The sequence below is a fragment of the Phaenicophaeus curvirostris genome, chromosome Z (assembly GCF_032191515.1).
Source record: "Phaenicophaeus curvirostris isolate KB17595 chromosome Z, BPBGC_Pcur_1.0, whole genome shotgun sequence".
Taxonomy (NCBI): Eukaryota; Metazoa; Chordata; class Aves; order Cuculiformes; family Cuculidae; genus Phaenicophaeus; species Phaenicophaeus curvirostris.
The window spans coordinates 68547362-68569722 of record NC_091431.1 but is presented as its reverse complement, the minus strand read 5'-3'; the positions used below and the strand labels follow the sequence as shown (position 1 = coordinate 68569722).

The following is a 22361-nucleotide window of genomic DNA, read 5'->3' as shown; positions in this document are numbered from 1 at the left end:
ATTGTCTAAGGGACCAGCTTGGATAACACAGTGAACATTGTATGACAAAAAGATCACAGTAATGATCAGAGCTGAAAAAGTTCATAATCTACTGTTTACTCACCTGTTGCATACTTCTTCACATGCATTGAGAGAAGGTAGATAGGTCAAGATGTGGCTATAGGATGTGTTTGTTTCTTTGGCAGTCTCTCTGCATTGTGCTGCTCTTGGAAGATGCCCACAGTTTGACTGACATGTTGCCTGAACCTTGAATAATATGATACCTCTATTTCAAGGATCTGACAAGGCTGCAGATATTTCATAGTAACTTCAAAGAAAATGTCCTCTGCATAATGACCACTTCTTTTGCCACAGGAACTGGCAGGTTTTCAGTATACTGTGGTAAGATACACATAACTGGTCTAAGACACACATCAGACACATGTAACTGGTCTAAGACGTTGCAGCATTGACCAGTTTTACCAGAAGATGAGCATGAGGGTAGAGAAGGCAGAGCATGGTTTCTACTCTGCCTTACCATGACAAGGCTTTAATCTTTGTAGTTAATAAGAAAACTTCTTGGCAGAATCAAAGACATGATACATTGGAGCATCTCTGAATTTCTAATGATCTTGAAAGCAACATGGATGTTGCTGATTTGTTAATGTTGTTGATTAGATTGATTGTTCGGGCATTGCTATGGTTGTCTTTGTGTGCATGGCTGGAAGCCAATGAGCCCTTACAGCAGCAAGCGCAGTGTAGTGGCTTTCTGGTATGAAGGAAACAGGGAGACTATTTGTGGATGCGAGTCAGGCTAAACAATAGGCGTTGTCCTCTGCAGCAGGAAGTCCCAAGTCCCTGCATGCCCTTTACTTGAGCTACTTGGTACAGAAGGGAATGAGACCTTTAGCATGATACAACAGTAAGGAGTTTTTTTCCAGTGCTGCTGCTGGAGCAAGAATGGGATCTCATGCCCCACCTTGTTAACATGTGGGTTCTTTGAGAACCCTAATCCTGTACAACCCTCTGTATCTGACACTTAATTGTTTATTCAAGAAAAAATAAGCACTTATTAGCCACACTGTTACTCACTTTTCATTAGGGCTCAGAGGAAGTGATGATAGCTTTCATTGACTCTTTATTTACTACTGACCTACTAAGGAGTGATTTTTATGACTGATTTAAGGGGAATGGGGTGGTGATAGGGAAGTGATTTGCTCCAAGTCTCAATTTCACACAGATCCTCTCTGAAGCACTGCTCTTACTCAAGTTTTATGTTTTCTTTACAGGCTGTGCCTTCCTAACATACTGCGAAAGGGAGTCTGCTCTAAAGGCCCAGAGTGCCCTGCATGAACAGAAGACACTTCCGGGGGTGAGTCTAGATTGATGACCTCTTTTCTCTTTAAAGCTAAAATAGGTTACATGTGGAATTCCCATCTTGGGTTTGGAAGCATAACATCTCCAGTTGCTTGGATGATTTACTATTTGCATTGTGCTAATAAAATCAAGATACTGACTCAACCAAACAGTTTTCATGCACAAAATGAAAAGCTTTTTGCTCCTATTGGTAGTCAGGAAAACAGTAATGGTTATAGGCTGGATTCTGCTAGCCTTACTCAGCTGAGGAAAGGCTTTAGGATTTTGACTACTATAAGGATATATAGGAAGTGTTCACCAGGTGTTACCTCTTACTATTTCTCTTCTCTGAAGCAAGAAATGGCAGCAAGAAATGAAGAAACAGATCACATTATTGGGTTATCACAGAATGGAAATATTTTCCTGATGACAAAATGGTTTGACTCAGTTACTTTAGTATTCAAGCAGCTGTAGCAGTTTGGAAAGGCAGTGAGACAAGGAGAAAAGAGAGAGAGGAGAGACGAACACAAGATAATGAGGAAAATTATTCACATGAACAAGATCTAAGGTTCAGACAACACAAGCAGAACTAAAAATAGAAGCTGCTTTATGTGGGGAAGACCTGCCCTGCTGGGATGGGTTTCCAGTTTAGCAGTAATTGGGAGGAGGGAGTGAGCAAGGGAGAGATACTATTTAGATTCAGCCAGGATACATGGACTGGAAACAGCCCAGTGCAGTGTTCCTGCGACTTGAATAGTTCTGATTGCACAATGACACAACAGTCAATGATTAAGTAATTAAGAGTGGGATCCTTAGGGTTCCAGGTTCCATCTAAACTGAGAGGAAATTTATGCAAAAGTCTGCCTTTACTAGTTGTTGCTCAATGACCAAATCCTGTGTATGTATAACCTACCTTTGCACAAAATCCGAAATGGTTGCTCTACGTTGCTGAAGAAGGTGTTGATTCTGCTCTGCTTGTTTCCATCATCTTGGGTCTATTTACCCACCTTTATGCCACCTTGCCTGTATGGAGATGCCCACACACTTGCTGATCTACATCTATCTTTACTTTAAAGGCCATACCTTATGTAAAAATATACATACTTCATTCCCTAAAAATACATTTCTGTCAGCTGACAACTCCCTCTGAATTATTTTTTTCTAGAAACTTGTTAAACACATTGAAGTAACTTGAATCTCATTGAGGTTTAGGTTTCTCTTTTTTTATCTTCCCCTCCTGCCCTCCAAAAGGTAATGTGTTCTCTTCACATCTCTCTCCTCTCAATGACAGAACTGGATTTATAAACAATAAAAATATTTTGGGTAAGGAGGTTTCAAGGTAACTTTTTACCAGGTATTTTCTGAAATATACTTGAAATCAAATATGTATTTATCAAAATTAGTGATATGCTTGTGATTAGGAGTGTTGTGTATTTAAGAGATACTAACTGGAATTCCAATTGTTTTCACTTAGACTGTTTGCTCTCCTTGTTAGAAGCCAGACCACTCACTTGCATAGGGAGCTCACATCTTCTCTTTGAGGTTAAAATCTCATCCTGAAGTTATATGATGGGACTACCTTCAAGAAGACAGTGGGCCATTGAGACTGAGGCTTCTGAGTTGGGGAGGGAGGGCAAGTGACGATTTAGAATTTCTTTTTCTTTTTTTTTGTTGTTTTTCAAATACTTCTTTTTATGTCCACAGTTCTAAGTCTCAATCTGCATTTTAAAGATTTCAAATCACAGAACTCTTAAGGTTAAAACAATTGTTTGGACAGTGGCAAAATTCAACCAGCTTTTGCATTATGATCTGGACTTCCTTCAGAGGTTATATTGACTGATTCTAGACTGCAGACAAAACATTTCTTGATTGGTTTATGTAATTTCTATCATATATAGTCTGTAATGACCACATTAACTTCAGAAAGCTTTTTGTTTTGTTTTACACTTTGAGGTGATGCATCAAGACCTGATTGAATTGGGAATGGTGAATCCTCTGTCTAAATTAGCAACCAGGTTTTTGAATGTTCTGACCACTGACTTCTTCCAACCCTTTCATTTCCAGTTTTATTTGTCTCATGATAAAGGTTTGCTTTCCACCAGCAAACCCTGTGCATACAGCTTCCTGCCAAGTTTCTGAACTCATCGTCTGAATGATGTCACTGTAGTTTATTTAAGGAAATCAGCCTTGTGTCTTGATAAACTATCATGCCTGGATACTGTTTTATGTATCCTATGTGAGTAGCAGAGAATTATTTATGACTTACCTGACTGTTCTTGATAACATGCACCAACAATATCAAGTATAGTTCATCACCATAAAATAAAAAGCACTCGTAAGGTCAGGGGTCTAAGTCCTTATTCACATGAGTTCACAAATGACACATACATAACACCTTCTCTTGACCCCCTACTGCCTGTGACACAAACAGCACTACTGAAGAGGTATCAAAAATAATTAACGAGCCTGGTATAGGAAAAAAGAAACTAGCACTTCAGTGAGCAATTGAATTGAGACACTTCTTTCCCATCCCCCAGTAAACTACATATTTGCCTGCTCTTGTGAATTGCTGTTTGTGTCCTTTGCATTGTAAAACTCAGAATGGAGTAATTTTTAATATCATGCACATGAATGCTAATGTATAGAAATAGTGAGGCATGAGGAGTTTGTGTCCAGATTCAGACGCCTTACCTCTTAGCTATGTATCACTTTGTTTTTAGTGGAATGGCTACATGCACATATTTTACAGTAATTACTTTCTGGATGTGCTTTGTAAGATGACAGAAATATGTTTCACATATTTCTATGTTATATGTGGGACATAAAGTCATCTTGTGGAATAATCAAAATACTTCCAAGTAGGTATGTGTTGGTTAATAAAGTCTTTACAGCACTTTGGTTTTGGGTGGGAAAGAATAGTGATAGATATTTTGGAGTAACTAGAATGGAATGTAAAATATAAAATTATTAGTTGAATCCTTTTTATGTGAATGAATTAAGCTTATTTGGGTGGTATGAAATTGTCTTGCCTAAAAAGGAAGGTTGATGCAGCAGGAAGTATATGTATGCACAAAGACCACTTTGTGAGCGTCGGACAATTCAAATTCTAGCGTTTACTTGTGATTGTTTATTTTACATATAATAGAGTAGCTGGATGATGAAGTATATTAGTTCTTTAATAATTTATAGAAATGCTTTGATGTTGCAGTAATTACATTAAAGGTCACATATCAAAGGTAATTTGGTTGAGCAGCTGTGATGGTTTCTCAGAAGCAATCAATATTGCTGTCCGTGGTGCTGATTTCACCAAGGGGACTGCCAGATTAAAGGAGGCTTATTACCAGCCAGACAGACACGGGGGAAATCAAGAACAGATTGGAGAGATGCACTATTCTCTTTCCCCACCTATAATTAACACTGTTCACTATAATCTGTGCTAATCCTTCATAGTGGGAAACCTTTTTTTTTTTTACATTTTTTTTTTTCACTCCAACATTATAAAAAGCACACTAAGCAATGAGTAATTTGGGGGAAAAAGGGAGAGAAAGTAGAGGAAGTAAAAGTTGAGTGACCTTTGGGATTTCTTATCTCTCAATGATTAAATATAATATCAAAAAACGGCCTAGGGTTTTGGGTAAAGCACAAAGTGGGATGGGAAAGTGATCTAGACAAAGAGAGTGCAGAGGATGTGAGAATTATCTGCCTGTAGATTTGGTATAATATTATCTATTTGCCCCACAAAGCTCCACAGGAAATGAAATCAGGGAAATAAAATTATGTTTTAAGTGTAGTCATTTTTATTACAAATTATAGTGAAACCAACTTTTTCTACCCTTTCTTTTTTCTTTCTGAAGCAAATGGCAGATGATAATGCTGAGAAATGTAATTACGCTATCAAGATCTACTTTTATTTATAGCACAAATAAACTGAGCTCATGTATGATAAGCACAGCAGCATTTTTTTCCTCTATTTCTTTGTAGTTCTCTCAGGCAACGGGAGTGAATAGTCCATGTATACTTGGTCAGAGGCATTACCTCTTTGCATAATGTTAAAACCTCCCTGTAAGTCTTGCAAAGAATAACTATGACATTAAGTAGCTAAGAAACTGTTAACTTCAGCAATCTATAGGGCTTATTCAAACTGGGAAATAGGTTGGGCTTTCTTACTGTATCTATTCCTCTTGAAAGGGAGAGTGATACTACAGGTATGCTAAATGTCTCAGTTCATAATATAATTAGTTTTCTTCCTAACTGTTTCCATTACATTTTCTCTTATGCTATCTAGAAAAAAATGCTTTCTGCTTTATTCATTATATGCAAAAATATGCATCTTTAACATTAGAAGGGAGGTGAGCTCATAAAACTCATATTAAACTCAGTTTCAAACAAACTCAAAAGAATCTCTCTAATGAAACTGAAGTTGTGCTTAGTTTAAAAAAGAATAAAGAGGTTTTCAATGCTATTGGTCTTACCCACCTCAGGTTTTTATGTATATGGGAGAAAAGACATTTAAGCAGGGGGGAAGAGGGTTTCTTGGGAAATCCAGTGCCTCTTGAATCCTTGTAATAAGGCTTAAATAAGATGTAAGTGTGATGTGGACAGAAGTCCCGCACATATAGAATGGATTTCACTATTCAAGCAGACCTCACTGAAATTTTACAGTCTTATAGTCTTTTTTTTAGTGTTTCAAAGCTTTTTCCAAAAGCTTCTTAGAAAAACATTAAACCACATATCACCCTGCACACATTATATTTCCACATCTTCCCATTTCAAAAATTTTTTCTACCAATGTAAATTGCAATTTGGTCAGCAGTGGCAGGCTGGATGAGTTCCATTGATTAAAGTAGCCGGCTGAACACACAGCCTGCTCACCATGCCCTTTAGATTTTGAAAGAAAACACATTTAATTGTTCCCTTGGGAGAAACATGTCTGTTTTCTGGAGTTAAAAATGAAGATGAAAAGGAATAAAAACAGATTTGAGGTAAGAGACTTTCAAAAACTGGTCCTGTAGAAATTCTCTAGTGCTTTAAACTCTTTGGGTGTCAATGTCATAGTTAAAAAGATTTATTTTTTTATTTCTATTTTTACCCTTTGTTTCTTCCTTCTGACTGACCAGCCAGTAAAAGGACTTTTGGATCTTTCTTTGGGGAAAGGAGGGGACAAGGAAGGAAATAATATGCACTCTCCATTTGCTAAAAAACACTATACTTTGACAGTGTTGTTCTGTTCACCAGATGAGATGAAACACCTGGGTCCTATCTGCTTGGTAAACATTAAAGTTCCATTTCACTAGTTAAAGATTGGCTTCTGTATCCTATGCAGCAGTCTCTAGAATACAAAGTGAACTCTTTGCCACCCAGTCCAAAGAGCTTTGGAAAAAAGGATACAGTATAAGCATTCTGACAGAACCAGTGTGTTGTACACATGCTGTTATCTCAGCTGAGACTGGTGTATTCATCACATTTGTGGTGGCTAACCAAGCTCGCCTTGATAAGCAAAATGTGAACAAGGCTTCTCAGTTGTGTTTGAGATGTGGTAGCAACAGAAAAATGGTTAGCAAAAAAAAAAAATAATTATAAAGGTAGCAATGTCTTATTTTTCTAATTTGACATCTTTTGGCTCTCAAAGGACAATTTCCAAGTTATTCAACAAAAGCTTTTCCTGGACCTTCATTTGCTTTATGTGTTATTCAATGACAACTTTTCTCTCTGACATGTCTGCCATAGGAGGATCAATCTAATTTTATGTACAACTGTAAAGATGAATGATAAGTAGAAGGGATTCAGGCAAGTACAAGCTGAATAAATTATAAAGGGCAAATGATGACAGGACTGGGGGTCCCAAGGGACAGTGATATGATAACAGAAACTAAAGACGAATTTATGATGGATGTAGTTAGCATGTACTGAGGCTGTTAATTCTTCAGGGTAGTTTTACAACTTCTTGTGATTGGAGCAATCAAAGTATTTCATTTTAAAGAGATGCTGTATATTTTCACTTGTCTGTTCTGCATATTTGTATGTATGGCTTCATTTATATGCATAGCAGTAAACTCCCATAGGCTAGTCAAGCTTACCTCCCATCAAAGGGTCCCTATTCTCCAAACCATAATGCCACTGTTTATGCATAAATAAATAGATAATGTGTAACGATTTGAGGGCAAACCTGGATTTCAGAAAAAAAAAAAAAGTTTCCATTTTCGTAGAACACAGCAATCAAATCTTTTCAGATCCTGCAAGTAGCTGAGCACCTTCAGCTGCCTTCAAAGCCAAGCTTGGGGATTGAGTTAGCTCAGAGATCCCTCATGAAAAATTATATATAACAAGTTTCAGGTAGGTCAAATTTGGGGCTTAAGCTACTTTAAGAGCAGCTGATGCAGCATCATAAAGTTAGAAGCAAATCTGATCTTGGAGCAGCTCTTGATTGCATTTCATTCATACTCTTATTTCTATCTCTTGTTCCTTATTTTAAGGATATTTGCATGAAAATGATCTTTTTTCCTTCCTCTGAAGGGCTGTCTCTTGTCTGTGAGTAATGCTTACTCTGGCCTACATTTGTGAATGCCATGGGTTTGATTCTGACTTCATTTACACAAGTGTAAATCAGCAGTGATCTGATTGAGGTCAAGGGATTTATATGGCGTAGGAAAGAGCAGACTCAGCTATATTTGTCACTGCTGAAATGATGTCATCGTGAACAGTACCATAGTTCTAAACGAGGAAACATACTTCTACCAAGAATCTTTGCAGCTGAATATCTGTTCTCACAAAATGCTGAGCATCCCTGACACCTGCTGGGCCATTCAGTACCTCCCGTGGGCTTTTTACTAGAGAGACATACCAGTTCCAAACTACAGGAATTAAAGGTGGTTGGAGTCTTGGTGTTTCAACAGTGTTAGCCATCAGACGTTAGATACTAACAAACCCTAAACTCTTGGGATTCCCAGTTACATCACCCTACTAATCCAAGTGATGATGGGATACACCCAGGAACAACTTATAAGCAGTAAGCATCTACTTCTCATCCTGTGTTCTCAGTCACAGACAGGCAGAGGGAGAAAACTACAGGCATCCTTTAACAGTCAATTTACTTTTCATCTGATCAGCGATATGGATGGCATTGTGTGACATTACCTAGTCCAGGAGTCATTGTTCATAGGCTAACCTTTCCATAAACACCCACTTCCCATATTTGCACCATGTAGTAATGAAGAAGCATATGCTGATTTTGTTTTGTAATGCAAGGCTGATGTAAGCTTCCAATAGAGCATTTGGATGAAGGTGCTGTATAATTATGAGATTTGGACATCCACCTATGACAATATGCCTACTTATACTATAGGTTTATCAGTGGCAGCTGTACTACTCATAGTTTACATTGATGTAAGCTGTCTGGCCTGTGTTTCTTCAAGCAGTGTATATATGGAACAGGCTGCCCAGGGAGGTGGTTGATTCACCTTCCCTGGAGGTGTTTAAGGCACGGGTGGACGAGGTGCTGAGGGGCATGGTTTAGTGTTTGATAGGAATGGTTGGACTCGATGATCCGCTGGGTCTCTTCCAACCTGGTTATTCTATGATTCTATGATTCTATGTCTTTAAATCCTTCAGATGCTCAGTGAGACAAAAGTAATTTTTTTAAAGTACAAAGGTTGAAGACCATATTCAAGAGTGACGGATAAGTATATATATGTCTGCCACCAAAATTATTATAGTTTAAACCCCTAGAAGTGTGTCTTGATCTGGTTTAATTCAAGTAACGTGCATAATAATAATTAAAACATCAGACCATAGACTTGAAAGCTGTGAAGCCACTATATTCGTTTGCTGTAATTCCTGGCTGGTGATCATAAAATAAGGACTTGAATCTTGCCTGAAACATTTTTTATTAATACTATTTATGTATGTAGGTTAGGAACATCAACGGATGTTGAAAAAAGACTTGCAGTTGCAGTGTAGATAGACTGTAAGCCTTACCATATGAAATCCAGCCACTGGCTGCAGAAATTTTAAAAAATCTGTGTGCCCAGTATTGAATAGTCTAAGAGTATGATTCTAGCATTTAAAACCATGACTAGTGTTAAGAACACCTTCTGAAGAACTAGCTTAGCTGGAATGCTTTTGGGAGTGGCAAAATCTGTCCCATCTCTTCAGTTACAGATAACTTCTGATAGGACTTGGCATGATGTAACCCATTTAGCTTCTGTGCTTCACTTCTGCTATGCTTTTACTTTGTCAGGGAGAAAGTGGTGGGGAATGGCTGACCATGAGATTGCACTACCAGTTCAGGCAAGTAGATATCTGAAGTGACTTTGCTCTGTTGAGTAGCTGCAGTGAGAGACTTACAGAGGCACTGCATGTACGAGTTGTTGCACTTGGCAGAGTCCCAGCAATGTCAAATCTCTCTGATTAGTTTCTGTAAGTACAAGGACAAAATTAAGCCTAACCTATTTTTCAAAGAGGAAATGTGCATTTCCCATTTTTCTCTTTAATGGGAACTTCTTATATCTTATTCCATATACTTTTTCTCCCCTCTCCTTCCCACTATTATACCCTTCAAAAAAAATTAAAATATAATTCCTTTTAAAAGCCCGTGCCTTTAAATTTCTTTGAGTTCTTTGACTTTGATACGCATACATTTTTCAGCACCAAATGAGTCCTATGGTGCTGGAATGACGTTGTTCTCTTCCTTTCCATTTAGGTATGGTAAAGTACAATCCTCAGAGCCTGTGCTGCTTTCTACTGTGTATTTTCTTTGCCATGTTGCAAAAAATGACTGGTTTGATCACTGGCTTTGTAGGCAGATTTTGGCAGAGCAAGTCATGTCCAGTTATAACAAATACATTCCAGGCTCAAGTTGTTCCTTCAAAAAGATTGAGTGAATTTCTTTTTCTTGAAAGGCTTGGTCATCCCTATGCTACTATAATGACATTGTATGGTAAATATGTAACTTATAAGATATGCCAGCATGAATTTCATTTATAGCTTTGATCAATGGATTAGCATTTTGTTTCCAGGGTGGTACAACTAGAACCAGGTTTTCTGTGTCTTTTTATTTATGGCTGGCTTACTGTCAAGATCTTCCTTGGTAAACATCTGAGACATTGCTTCTGTCTTTTGCATTACTTTGTGGTGTCCTTTCTCAATAAAGTCACACTAGTGCCTCATGTCTGGCTAAACAGTGTTTTCTCCTTCTTTTCCCCTCCATCCAATCTCACTCTGCACGTCTGTCCTTGCCATCTATTATCTCCTTTGTAGATTTGCTGGAAACATTACCCTCTGTTCATGTAATGCCTGCCTGGTGAAATGAGTTGAGATTGTAGCTGCTGAGGAGGAACACCGTGCTTCTCAACTGCTGCCTTGGAGATCACGCTTTTTTTTCCAGACAAAGAGAGAGACTTAGCTTACTGATCCTTTTCACATTTTATGACGTTACACGTATATAGATAGCAGAGTTGGCTTGTTGTCAATGTGATATTTCTTGAAATTATGAGGCTTAGTTTATGTGATTTTTTCAGTGTATGTTCGTGTTGCCCAAGAGAAACAAGTCAGCCAGGAAAGCATTGTTTGTGCAGTGTTCTTTTGCCTGTTCTTCCTTAGATCAACTTGGGAGTGACAAGGTATTGATGTTTGTGCCCATGCTTATCCTAGGCAGTGGAAGAGAGATGGGGTGTGGTGGAGGGATGGAAAGCCTTGCAGGCTAGCTGTTTTGATGGTTGCAGCCTGCTGCTCCCAGCTTGTTATTTTTTTCTAACACTGCACCTTCACATTGTTTGATGTTACACTCATTTTCATCTGCCTTGGGAGAAGCTAAGTCACTGCTGGGTAAGCTGAGAACAACGTGGTGCTATCATCCAACAAGCAGACTGCTGCTAAGGGGATCCTGAGAAAATGTGCATGTTTGTGGGCTTTGAATGTTTTTTTGAAACTATAGTATAGGCTCTAAAATTGTGGATACACTACAAAGTGTAACATACAGGTGTGACACCCTTCATAGATTGTTGCATGTCCCAGTGGAGGTCCTAACTTATCCATATAGCTATGTGTTTCTCTTTTATTTTTATTCTATTAAGCCTTAAACCTTTTCTTTCAGCACTCTGAACCCAAGCTGCCATAGCACAGTGGTAATGCCTCTAAAGTGAGCCTGTCCAAACTAATTTCATTGTCCTTGTTGAGTGAAGTGTAACAATTAAGCAGACAGCACGAATGGGTCCAGATAAATTGGGTATTTACAATTATTTCAGTTTGGATAATCTAATGTGATGTTCATTGTGCAGCTAAGAAATATGTTCCTCAATAAGGGGGAGCTCTCATTCTCTACTCTTGTATGCTGGGTGTAAATTCAGAGCAACTCCATGGATTCTTGCGGAGTTTAAGCTTCTTTGCATCAGTGCAGCTCAAATGAGAATGTTATCCTTTTTCTTTAGATGCCCTGTAAAGCTGCCTCTCTTCAGCTGTGCTTGCACTTTACAGATACAGCCAGGGGAGCTGGAAGGTCATTTTTTTTTTTCTTTCCTGGGCCAGGCTTGTGTTCTTGAACTCATTCACTTTGGGGAATCTAGCTTTCTTTGAGCGCCTCTTTGCTCTCCTGCACTGAAGCTCTGACTGACAACTCAAGTTACTCTCCAGATCTAGCACTGCTGCTGACTTTCTGGATAGCATCGCAATCAGATCCTCTCATTACCACTCCCTCTCTTTCTTGGTATTAGGACCTTGGTGCTGTATTCTGGCAATCCAGCAATTACAGATGAAAACTCATAGCAATCCCCGTTGAAAGGTAGGGGATTTATACCAGCAGATCAACACTAAAAGGCAGATCACTGTTACTTTCTGCTTCATTTCTTTACAGGGTACGTTGTTTTCCCTTCGCTCCTCCTGGGCCCTGTCCCTCCTCTCTGCTCAAGCAACACACTGTGTTGCTGGGCAATCTTGGCAAACTTAATCACATTTGGGCCCAGTGTTTTTCCTGCAGACCCTGGAGTGCGCAGTGCTTAGGCCTTGGTTATTAGTTTACACAATAAATGAAGCCCATTAGAAGAGGATAATAGGGCTCGAGAAGGCCACCTCACTCGTTATCTGAGGAGGTTATGCTAAGCCTCTGTAGTTATTAATCATACTTTCCCATGCAGATAGCTGAAGATTAAGAGTCACATTTATCTGCTTTGCTCCTCATTCTTTCACACGGATGTGCAAACACTCTTTATAATCATTGTTACAGTTATTCATAGCCCATCCAGTCAGCCAGGACTGCTCCTGAGATGCCACATCCATAGTGGCTTGATCATACAGAACAGAGCCACTGGAGGTCTCTCCATTTATATATCGGCAAACATCCTTGAGAGTCCTAGAAAGTCTCTGCTAGCTGTTATTGAATTGCAGTATTTTGTCCAGAAGCCAAGAGAGTTTTGAACAGAAGCTGACACTATTATCAGAGCCAAGTTTAACAACAAACTTCTTGATTTCACTTGCTTTGCCTTTTACTACCAGCTCTAACCTTGAATTTAGACTACGATGACATCCCACCCAGCAGCTTTCTGAAAATCTAGCCTAATGCTCTTTTAATCAAAGTGACTGACCCCTTTTTTCCTTACTTAATTTTTGAAGTGCTTAAATCAACTGGATTAAACTCACATCTGCACCAGCTAGACTCAGCAATGTTTCAAAATGAAAAAAAAATAGTTACAAAATGAAACACTTATTGCCTCAAAGATAATTTGTCTTTTAATTATTTCTATTTTCTCTCATTCTTTTTCTGTAGAATGTTCACATAGACACACACAAAAAGCAGCCCTTCAGAAAACCTTCATCAAAACCCAGGTACTTGGGAAACACAATTGCAGTCCTTTCTCCAGAAAGACTTTAATTATGGAGCATTTGCTTCAACAATATTACAGTTGAAGCAACAGTTATCAACTAACTACTTTCAGCATATACTGACTGCAGAACCATCTGGTTGCCTATCTCACCAAGGTACAACTACTTTCATCTGGTTGCCCACCCATTCCTTTTTTTGGCGTTCACTATCAGCTTTTAGAAGCTGTGCTTCAGTATTTTTCTGGTTCTAATCATCGTCTTTTCTTCAAGTGAGTTTAGATTCTGAAGTAGGGCCCAGAAATCCTAAGTCAGTAATTTCACAGTATCTATCATGCAAACTTAAAATCACTAGTTTACCCATTTACTAAAACCTGGATTTGGTCTGTTGAATGTAGAGTGTGAGCTATTATATGTGTCAATTTCATAGAATCACCAAATCATAGAATGGTTTGGGTTGGAAGGATCATCAAGTTCCAGCCGCCTGCAATGGGGAAGGACACCTTCCACTAGATCAGGCTGCCTCAAGCCCCATCCAAGCTGGGCTTGAAAACTTCCAGAGCGTGTCCACAGCTTCCCTGCGCAACCTGGGCCAGTGCCTCACCACTCTTATCATGAAGAATTTCTTCCCAATGTTTATTCTAAATCTTCCCCCCGTCCAATTTAAAGCCACTCCCCCAAATCTTATCAATCTATGCTCTTGTTAAAAGCCCTTTCCCTCTTTCTTTTAGCCCCCTTCAGGTACTGGAAGGCTGCTATAAGGTCTCCCTGGAGCCTTCACTTTTCCAGGCTGAACAACCCCACCTCTAACAGCTTGTCCTCGTAGCAGAGGTGCTCCAGCCCTCTGATCATATTTGTAGCCCTCCTCTGGACACATTCCAACAGTTCCATCTCCTTTTTATGTTGGGGATTCTGTAACGGGACACAGTACTCCAGGTGGGGTCTCACAAGAACAGAGTAGAGGGGCAGAATCTCCTCCCTTGCCCTGCTGCCCGTGTTTCTTTTGATGCAGCTCAGGATACGATTGGCCTTCTGGGCTGTAAGCACATGTTGCCACCTCATGTTGAGCTTCTCATCAATCGGCACTCCCAAGTCCTTCTCTGCAGGGCTGCTTTCAATCACATCTTCCCCCATCCTGTATTGAAACCATGGATTGTCCCAGCCCAGCTGTAGGACCTTGCAACTTGGCCTTGTTGAACACCATGATGTTCACAGAGCCCCACTTTTCCAGCTTGTCTAGGTCCCTCTGGATGACATGCCATCCTCCTGGTGTGACAACCAGTCAATCTCAAAATTACTTTTCAACCTGTGAGGAAAGACTCATTTCTAGAATGAACAGTTCATACCATTTTTCCTTTGACTGAAGCAAACAAAACTTCTAACCATATTTTTTCTTGAAGAAGTCTCAGTGTAAGGTGGTCTGTTTCTCTCACACTTGCAATGATAATGGTAATATGCAATGATGAAACTTCCCATATTTAGATACCAGTTATGCACATCTAGAGGAAGTCATCCTCCAAGTCTGGACTTGGAAGTGTGCTGGTCTCTGTTATCTCATGATCTGGCTCCTCTTTTCTTATTTTTTTAATTCATTTTTTTTATTATTTTTGTCCTAGCCTATACAGTGTGTTTGATTATGAATAAGACTTCAGCTATGGTCTCATTTTTTTTTTGGTTTGGTTTGTTTTTTTTTTCTCCTTCTTAATGGAAGTATTTTCTCCAGAAAATGTCAATTCAAGACCTTTCCATTTCAGGGATCATGGTGATTTTGGCCGTGCGTTTATTTGAGACTGATTTCTTGGATCTGTTATAATATTCTTCTTCAAATGAAAGGGCCAGAAAAGCAGAAATCAACCCAAACATGCAGGCATGACATTTGCTTGACATATGGAGCTTCCCTGGTACAAATCCCAGCCTTACCTAGTTCAAACTAAGAAGTGAACAGACACTGACTTTCCTCCCCCCACCCCAATTAAGCTTCCTGTTCACCAGATTGTTGGCTATTTGAAGACAATGTAATGTTTGCATATGTGCTACATTTATTTCTTCCTGCTGTCTATTTTTACAGAAGTCACTAAGTAAGTAATTTACTTGAAATATTAAGGATTTTATTTAAGTAGATGAAGATTTTTATATTGAACATTGAAGCACAATACCAGACCAAGCCGATTTTGAGAAGAATTGGTAGGATCTTGACATGTTGTAATAAGACAAGACTAGATGTATGGACTGGGAGTTGCCTGTAGCTGACTCAGATTTCATTAAGATGTCAGTATCTCTTCAGTTGTCTGTCTCAAAACTGGTCTCCTTTGTCTTATTTTAGGTGGGAAAGTGAGGCTGTGAAAAAATATAGAGGGTAATATCTATGATAAATTGTGGTTTGAGGACTAAAACAGGATCAAGATTTAGGAAATATAAATTCATTTGCCTTACTACCATGCCTACAAAATGGAGCTAATTAACTTTCCCCCATTGTTACCTCTTTGATTAGTAGACTTCTAGGGCTCTCCAGGTGGGACTTTTCCTTTTATGTGCATCTGTGTTTGTGTACAGTACTTAGCAGTGACAGCTCTTGCTTTTGACTATAGTGTCCTAGACATTCCTGTGATGATGATAAAGGATGATAACTGTTGGGAAGGAAAAGCTTTCTTCCAATAGGAGGTGATGGCTCAGGATGATTCTTGCCTTTCAGAAAGGAGCTTTCTCTTTCCTGTTTCTGGTGATTGACCTCAAAATAAATAAGGGAAGAGTGACATTCTAACTATTGCTTTTTATTTTTTTTTCCTGTTTAAAGAAAAAAACAGAAGATAAAATAGAGGAGATTTTCCCTCAGACTCACACTGTACTTGTCCATACTGCATTTGACATCTGTGATAAAATTTGGGTCAGATATACTTTTCAATAAAAAGAGGCACCCTACAAACAACCCCATGCTTGTTTTAGGGTTATGTCAAGAATAATAGAGACTATTGTCACTGCATTGAATTTAGTATTCCTCAATTCTTTTTTCTCTCCTTTTCTCCAAGACATAATACAAGATGCCTATGGTGTTCCACCACATTTCACCAGATGTATGAGAAGGAAAACTGGTTAGCAGGGAGCAAAGATCCTCGAATTTACTCTGGCATCATTAGGCACAGGGAAAAGGTGGAGTCTTTCTCTTATCTTGCCATCTGGGGGAAAATTTCAGGAGGTAAGAAGGGCTTTCATCAAGGGGAAATTTAGTTTCTTCTTTCCATGATTTCACAGAGAGGTTACATTTTGCGTATTTTGTAAATAGTGTCCTGGGTAAAGGTGAGGCGATGACACATTGACGTATGAAAGAAATGGTCCTAGCTAACTTCCCTTCAGTGTTGTATACCCAAGCTCCCCCAAACTGCTTATAGGTGCACAAAATTTAGGCACCTGCCTGTGTGCAGAATAGGTACAATCTGTATTGTCTTGATGCTGAGTGACATTCCTTGCTGTAGCAGTACAATATCCACGAGAAAAGTTCATGTGTTATCACAGTCCTACACCCATCTTTGACCTGTTCACATTTAGGGATGGTTCTTAGCCTTGATTGCTTTATACATCTTGCTTTACTAGTTCTGCTTCAGTGCCCACAGCAGTGTGGTAGCTCAGGAGTCCTGGTCTGCCTACCCTTTTGTATATCAGCACCCGTTTTTAGCCCTCAAGAATGCTTTCACTCAAGCCTCATCCCTATCTGGTGGGATAACTAGAAGCAAGGAAGAGAGACCACTGAACCTCATTTCACTTCTGCTTCACAAAAGGCTTTGAAGTTATGTCATCTAGGTAAAGGAATTATTTACTTCAAATTTCATGCCCACAGCTGATCTGAGGTGATTTCATTGAACCTTTTCTGTTTCTGAATGTTATTTTCTACAGTAGATGATGAAGTCCCATTCTCTCCAAGGGTATGATACCTGTTCACTGTTGAAGCCTTGTTTCATTTGACCAATACATCAAGAATTCAGTGTCATCTGCTGGGCACTGCACACCTGAACTTTCTTTCCCTTTCTTTTTCTCCCGTCCCTTCTTTTTCCAAAGCCTAGTGATATCTTTTGCTATATTTGAGGTGCTAGTGTAGATCAAAGTCCTCCTAGGATCAAACAATATGCTGCATGCAAGCCTTACGGTTACAAACAAGGTCTTCCACTGACAGAAACACGTTTCTGTGCTGCATTTTCAGCAGCCTATCAGACTTGGTTCAAGCATAGCTTTTGATTTCACAAGGAAACACTCTTCTGCCCTTCCCCCCAAACCTTCAGAAGGAATAGGAGGCAAAAAAAAAAAAAAAAAAAAAGCTCAGCTTAGCTGAAAGAAAAGTGAAAACAGATTTCTTGAAACTTTGGAAAGAGATTTAATATACCCGTACTGTATGTTTTAGTTTTTTTCTGTCTAGTAGAATGTGCAACATTTTAACGGAGGATAAATGTATCTAATGTAAAAAGCAAGAAAGAACTGAGAAACTTGCCTGAGTTTTTTTTACATCATTCTGATAGTATTTTTTAATACCTTGTGTTCCTCACTTCCATGTAAAGTTCTTGTTTTTCAAATAGCCCTTTAAAATAACCTTTGTTATTTGAAGGAATAAGTGGTTCCAGAATACGAAAGCTGGATAAATGTTTTTCAGTACAGGATACAAATTACTGTGGAGTTGTATTTCCTACAAGCCTTCCTTCCTACAGCTTCAAGCAAACTTCCAAAGTAGATGAATTGAAAATACAAGTATCAATGTACAGTTTTCTCACTAGTTTAGAACTTTCATATTCTACCTCTTAGGGCTCCTGAAGAACTTCCTGAAAATTTATGTGACACTGAAAAATGAATGCAAATAATAATTTTGCAACTCCAGTTAGTAGATATTCAAATTAGTTTACGGTACTTTGAAAATACTATTTGTTGCACAGCTTGAGGTTTTGTCATTTTTTATTGTTCAGAACATTTCCTAAAAATTCTTTTTGAGTTATTTTCAAAAGACCTGCTTGGACCTTGGAAAAAAAGGTGCAACATTTTTTCCTTGACTCTTCTTATACAGTCAGGAAGGCGCAAATGTAAGGAGTGTAAACAATAATACCCCTCTCCACATTCATGCAAGAAAAATCCATGTTTTTGCTAGGGAAAATAATTGCTGATTAATATTTCTGAACAAATAATTCTCATATCCCACAATTCTCACTCGATTATTAAAAATAAATTATTAAAAAATCAATAAATAAAAAGTTCTTATTAATAATTAAATCCAGGTTTGCTACTGTTTACTCATAGTGTTACTGGATTTGGTACCATTCTGGTTCATTCCATACATAGCAATAGAAAGAGAAACTTACTTATAAGTGGCATACATATGAAACATGTTGCTTTCAAGAAGAAAATTAGATATCGTCCCTTGATGCCCACTTCATCAAGGTCTGTTTATTTGCTAGAAGAGTCTTAGTTTCATTCCTAGCTGGTATTTCTTCTTTAATTTTGAGCATCCACTCTTCTTAGGGTACAAGGAGTTGGTGTACAGGTCCTCAGTAGACAAGAAAAAATACAGATGATATATTACAAAAAAACTGCTTGTCAGGAAGGAAAAGACATGAGCCCGTTTCCATCTGTGATTAGTTGTTATGGGATCATATTACTTACTTACTGTCTTTCCTCAGGGGCCTTTCTTCTGGTGTGCATACAGGGTGAATAAATGTGGATTTTTCTCCTTGCATAAAGTGTATTTTCTATCTAGTTTGAAGTGAAGTGCTAGTTCTCTTCTGAAGATTCTTATGTTTATTAGCTTGGACGAGGCATTCAGGAGACAAAGTTCTCTAAACAGCATTTACTCATAGTGAGAGGGCAGCGGGCCTTTCTCTCCCACAGTACTTTGGAATGTAAACTACACTAGGTTCTAAGTTTCTTTCACATGAAAAATCCCTCTGGTCATTAGAGATACCTAATGGTAAATCAGATGCACAAAATCACAGGATAAAAATTGTTGAAATAACTATTTATTCATATTCTTGACTGACAGTCCAAAGTTCCAGAAGACATGAAATTGTTACATAAGCCAAGCACTTTCACATAAGGAAACACGTATAATACTTGAGAGACAGAGAGAGACTTGATGTAAACTCAATAAATTTATTTAAATTTTAGCAAATTTAAAATTCATTCCATGGAGCCATCTCTGGATCATAATCTCACTTCCCTGCCTACCTTCAAAGAAATACATTCAACAGAACATCTAGGAAAACAGTTTCATGGGAAATCTACAAGCTGGTATGGTTAAATGACATTACAATGTAACTTTGAAAGGAGAATGTTCACATTTTTTCAGATTCTCTGTGAAAATGAGCATAATAATAGAAACTTCCTTCAAAAGTATACTTAAGCAATTCCATGTAATGTAAAGAAAACAGCTTCATTTAAATGAAAATATTGCTTGGAATTCTGATTAAGATTTAAATTTATGAAAAACAAGTAAAAGTATGATTTAAAAGTGGTGTAAAAGAAAAGGAGGACACTTGCTAAATGGAACACATCAAGAAGTGCAGAAACACATTTCAGTGAGGAAGGGCAGACTTGAACAGGAAGAGGTTGGTATAATCCTTTATATTGAGCTGTGTAGATTATGACCCAGACTGTGTAGACCAGCTCAGCACAGTCCTCAAAAGGCTGGCACAGGAAACACTAACAACTTTCCCCCATGTGTTTATTCATCGCCACAGGCAAAGCTTTCCACCAGTCAGACTTAAAACTGTTCTGTACAACTGAGGTTGCTGAGGCATATTTCTCACAGCCTGCCTATTTCCTTGTTGAAGCTCAGGATGCTGGGCTGGGTGGACTGTTTCTTAATGCTTGGCACTGGTCCCTGGGCATTCAGTGCAGACTTCAGGTGATTCAGGGCTGAAATCACTCTGCTTGCTCTGATAGTGAAACTAGTCTTGGATATAGCTATAATGATGCCACTTCTTGCTGGGGTAGAGGGGGAGCTCCATGAGTCTGTGAGATAGATCTAGTACAGAAACATAATACATCCAGTAGCATATGGCCTGTGTGTACATGTAGTATATCTGTTCACTACTGACTCATTGATGCCTCCACAACTGATGCTCACGTGTCTAGAAGAGGTCGCATCTCCATGTTGTAAAGTCCCACCAGTGTCTGTTTGATGTCATCTCAGGAGTCCATGGGATTAAGCAGTTGTGTAGAAAAATTGGAGGCTTTCTGAAGTTGGAATTGAAGTACAGTTTTACTTTTCCAGAGGGAAGACAATGATGATGCTCTTCAGGCTTTATATATTGCTGGGTTTGGTATCTCTCTGTGGATTAGTCAGTTACAAATGACTCATCTCTGTGCAGAGAATCTGACTTATTACTGGGGGGAGGAATGAATAGATTGTATTTTCTGGCAATAGGTGGGTAGATTTTTCTTAAACACGTGTTCAGTAACTGTTTCATTCTGCTCCCATTGGAACCAGCGACAAAACTTCATCTGGATTCCCTGGAAGCAGATCTAAGTCAGTGGCATAATAATGCTCTCTTTTTGTGTGACCTATCCTTCATGTCCATTCTCAGTACATGTGGGAGGAAGTGGAATGAGGCTTAGTGAGATTTTCTCCAATTCTTGCTAACAGTAGAGCTCTTTATTTCCAAGAAGGCTGTTTTTCTTATGCTTGGAAGCTAGTGGGAGTTTTACGGTGAGTAGGTGAATACAATTTTCAGAAGCTGGCTTGGTAGTGGCAGACATGTACAGTCATGTGATTTTACTTTTAGATTAAGCTAAACTGGGTGTGATATTCTAGTGTTGCAGTGGTTTTGTGTAAGATTACTGATCTCATCCTCTTTATCCAGCTCTTACCCTTCCCTCTTTCAAAACCTCTCTCCCTAGGATTTAGTACTTTAACTCTAGGCTAGCTGGTTTAGCTGTCAAAGGCCAGAGAGAGTGCAAAGTAAATTATAGGCATCCTCATAGACATCCAACACTGTCCTACAGATTCCTGGTTGTATTCAGCTTTGGCTCTTTCCCATATTTCACTGACTATCAGAGCCCTGATAGCATAAACTTAACAGGCTGTGGACAGTTGTTCTCTGTTGGACTTGAGTGGAAATGGTGAATGAGATTATTGCCCACTGGTTTTGCCCTCTCACCTGAATGTTCCCAAACAGTCTTTGTGCACAATCAGTTGAGTGGTTGGAGCTATTTGAATTGCTGATTTGCACAAATCTGATTAATCTGAACCCAAAAGGAAAAATACTTCCTCTGTACTGTAGAAAGATGCACAGGTGACTGTGGCATGATGCCGTAAGCTGGGTAGGGCTTTGTAGTTTAGGTGCTGAGCCATAGCTAGGTTGGCTGGATACTGCTCACCTCAAGTACTGCAGACAACTGGGTAGGCTTTTAATATTCTTTACATCCACATAACAGGTATTAACGCTTTGAACTTCTGTTCTTGCACCTAATAATCCACCTTGACAGATAACAGTGTTTCTTTTGTCAATGCCTGTCTGTATTTCCCAGGTGGCCTTCTGCAGGGAGGGGAAAGCAGAGAGTAACATGGACGTAGTATCCATTTCAAACACCTATACGCAGGCTGTTATATCCTATCAGGAAATGAAAGATTCAAGTCAGACTTTCAGGCAAGCACTCCATGGGAGACAGAAATAAAGCACTGGGACTTCAGCATTTCTCCCTGCACTTAGCAATTTAAAACTCTGGCCGTTTCTGTTCTGCAGTAAATAGAAGCAGTAAACCCTTCCACCAATTTGGTTCTCAGTGATCCTGTGAGGAAATACAACCCCCTCATGGGACTTGAGGTCTTGAGTTTGTTCCTAAGTTAGCTATTAAGAGTATGAATTATATTGGGCAAATCCCTTTGTCTCTCTGAGGCTTGGGCTTCCACCTGTAAGTGGGAAACAAAGGTCTTGAACTCTTTAATAAAGCGGCATTGAAGGACTGAGTATTTATTATCAGGTCTGCTGCCCCCACAGCACAGGAAAAATCATGTTTCTTTTTCTCAACCATTTCAATGTTACCAGATACTGGCAAGAATTACTAAAACACCAATTGTTTTCCCACCTCTTGGCTTTTAAAACTGTAAGACCTTAAAATAAATTTGAAAAGCACCAACCAAGCAAAAAACATGAATTTATCATCACCTGGTAGGTCTGGATAGGGCTATTCATGAGAACAATCCAAAGGCCTTCACCTTGACTTCCCAACATAGTTTGATATGATTT

The 22361-nt window shown here is 38.9% G+C and overlaps 1 protein-coding gene across 11 annotated transcripts in view; it reads left to right on the top strand.

Annotated features, from left to right (window-relative positions):
• CELF4 (CUGBP Elav-like family member 4) overlaps window positions 1–22361 on the top strand; it is a 718003-nt gene that overhangs the window by 92193 nt on the left and 603449 nt on the right. For all 11 annotated transcript variants that reach the window (XR_011339356.1, XR_011339355.1, XM_069879841.1 and 8 more), the window contains exon 2: window positions 1269–1351. Coding sequence is in view for 9 of the 11 variants with exons in the window: in XM_069879841.1 (XP_069735942.1) it covers window positions 1269–1351 (83 nt within the window). In the remaining 2 variants the exon portion in view is untranslated. The remainder of the gene's footprint in view (window positions 1–1268; window positions 1352–22361) is intronic.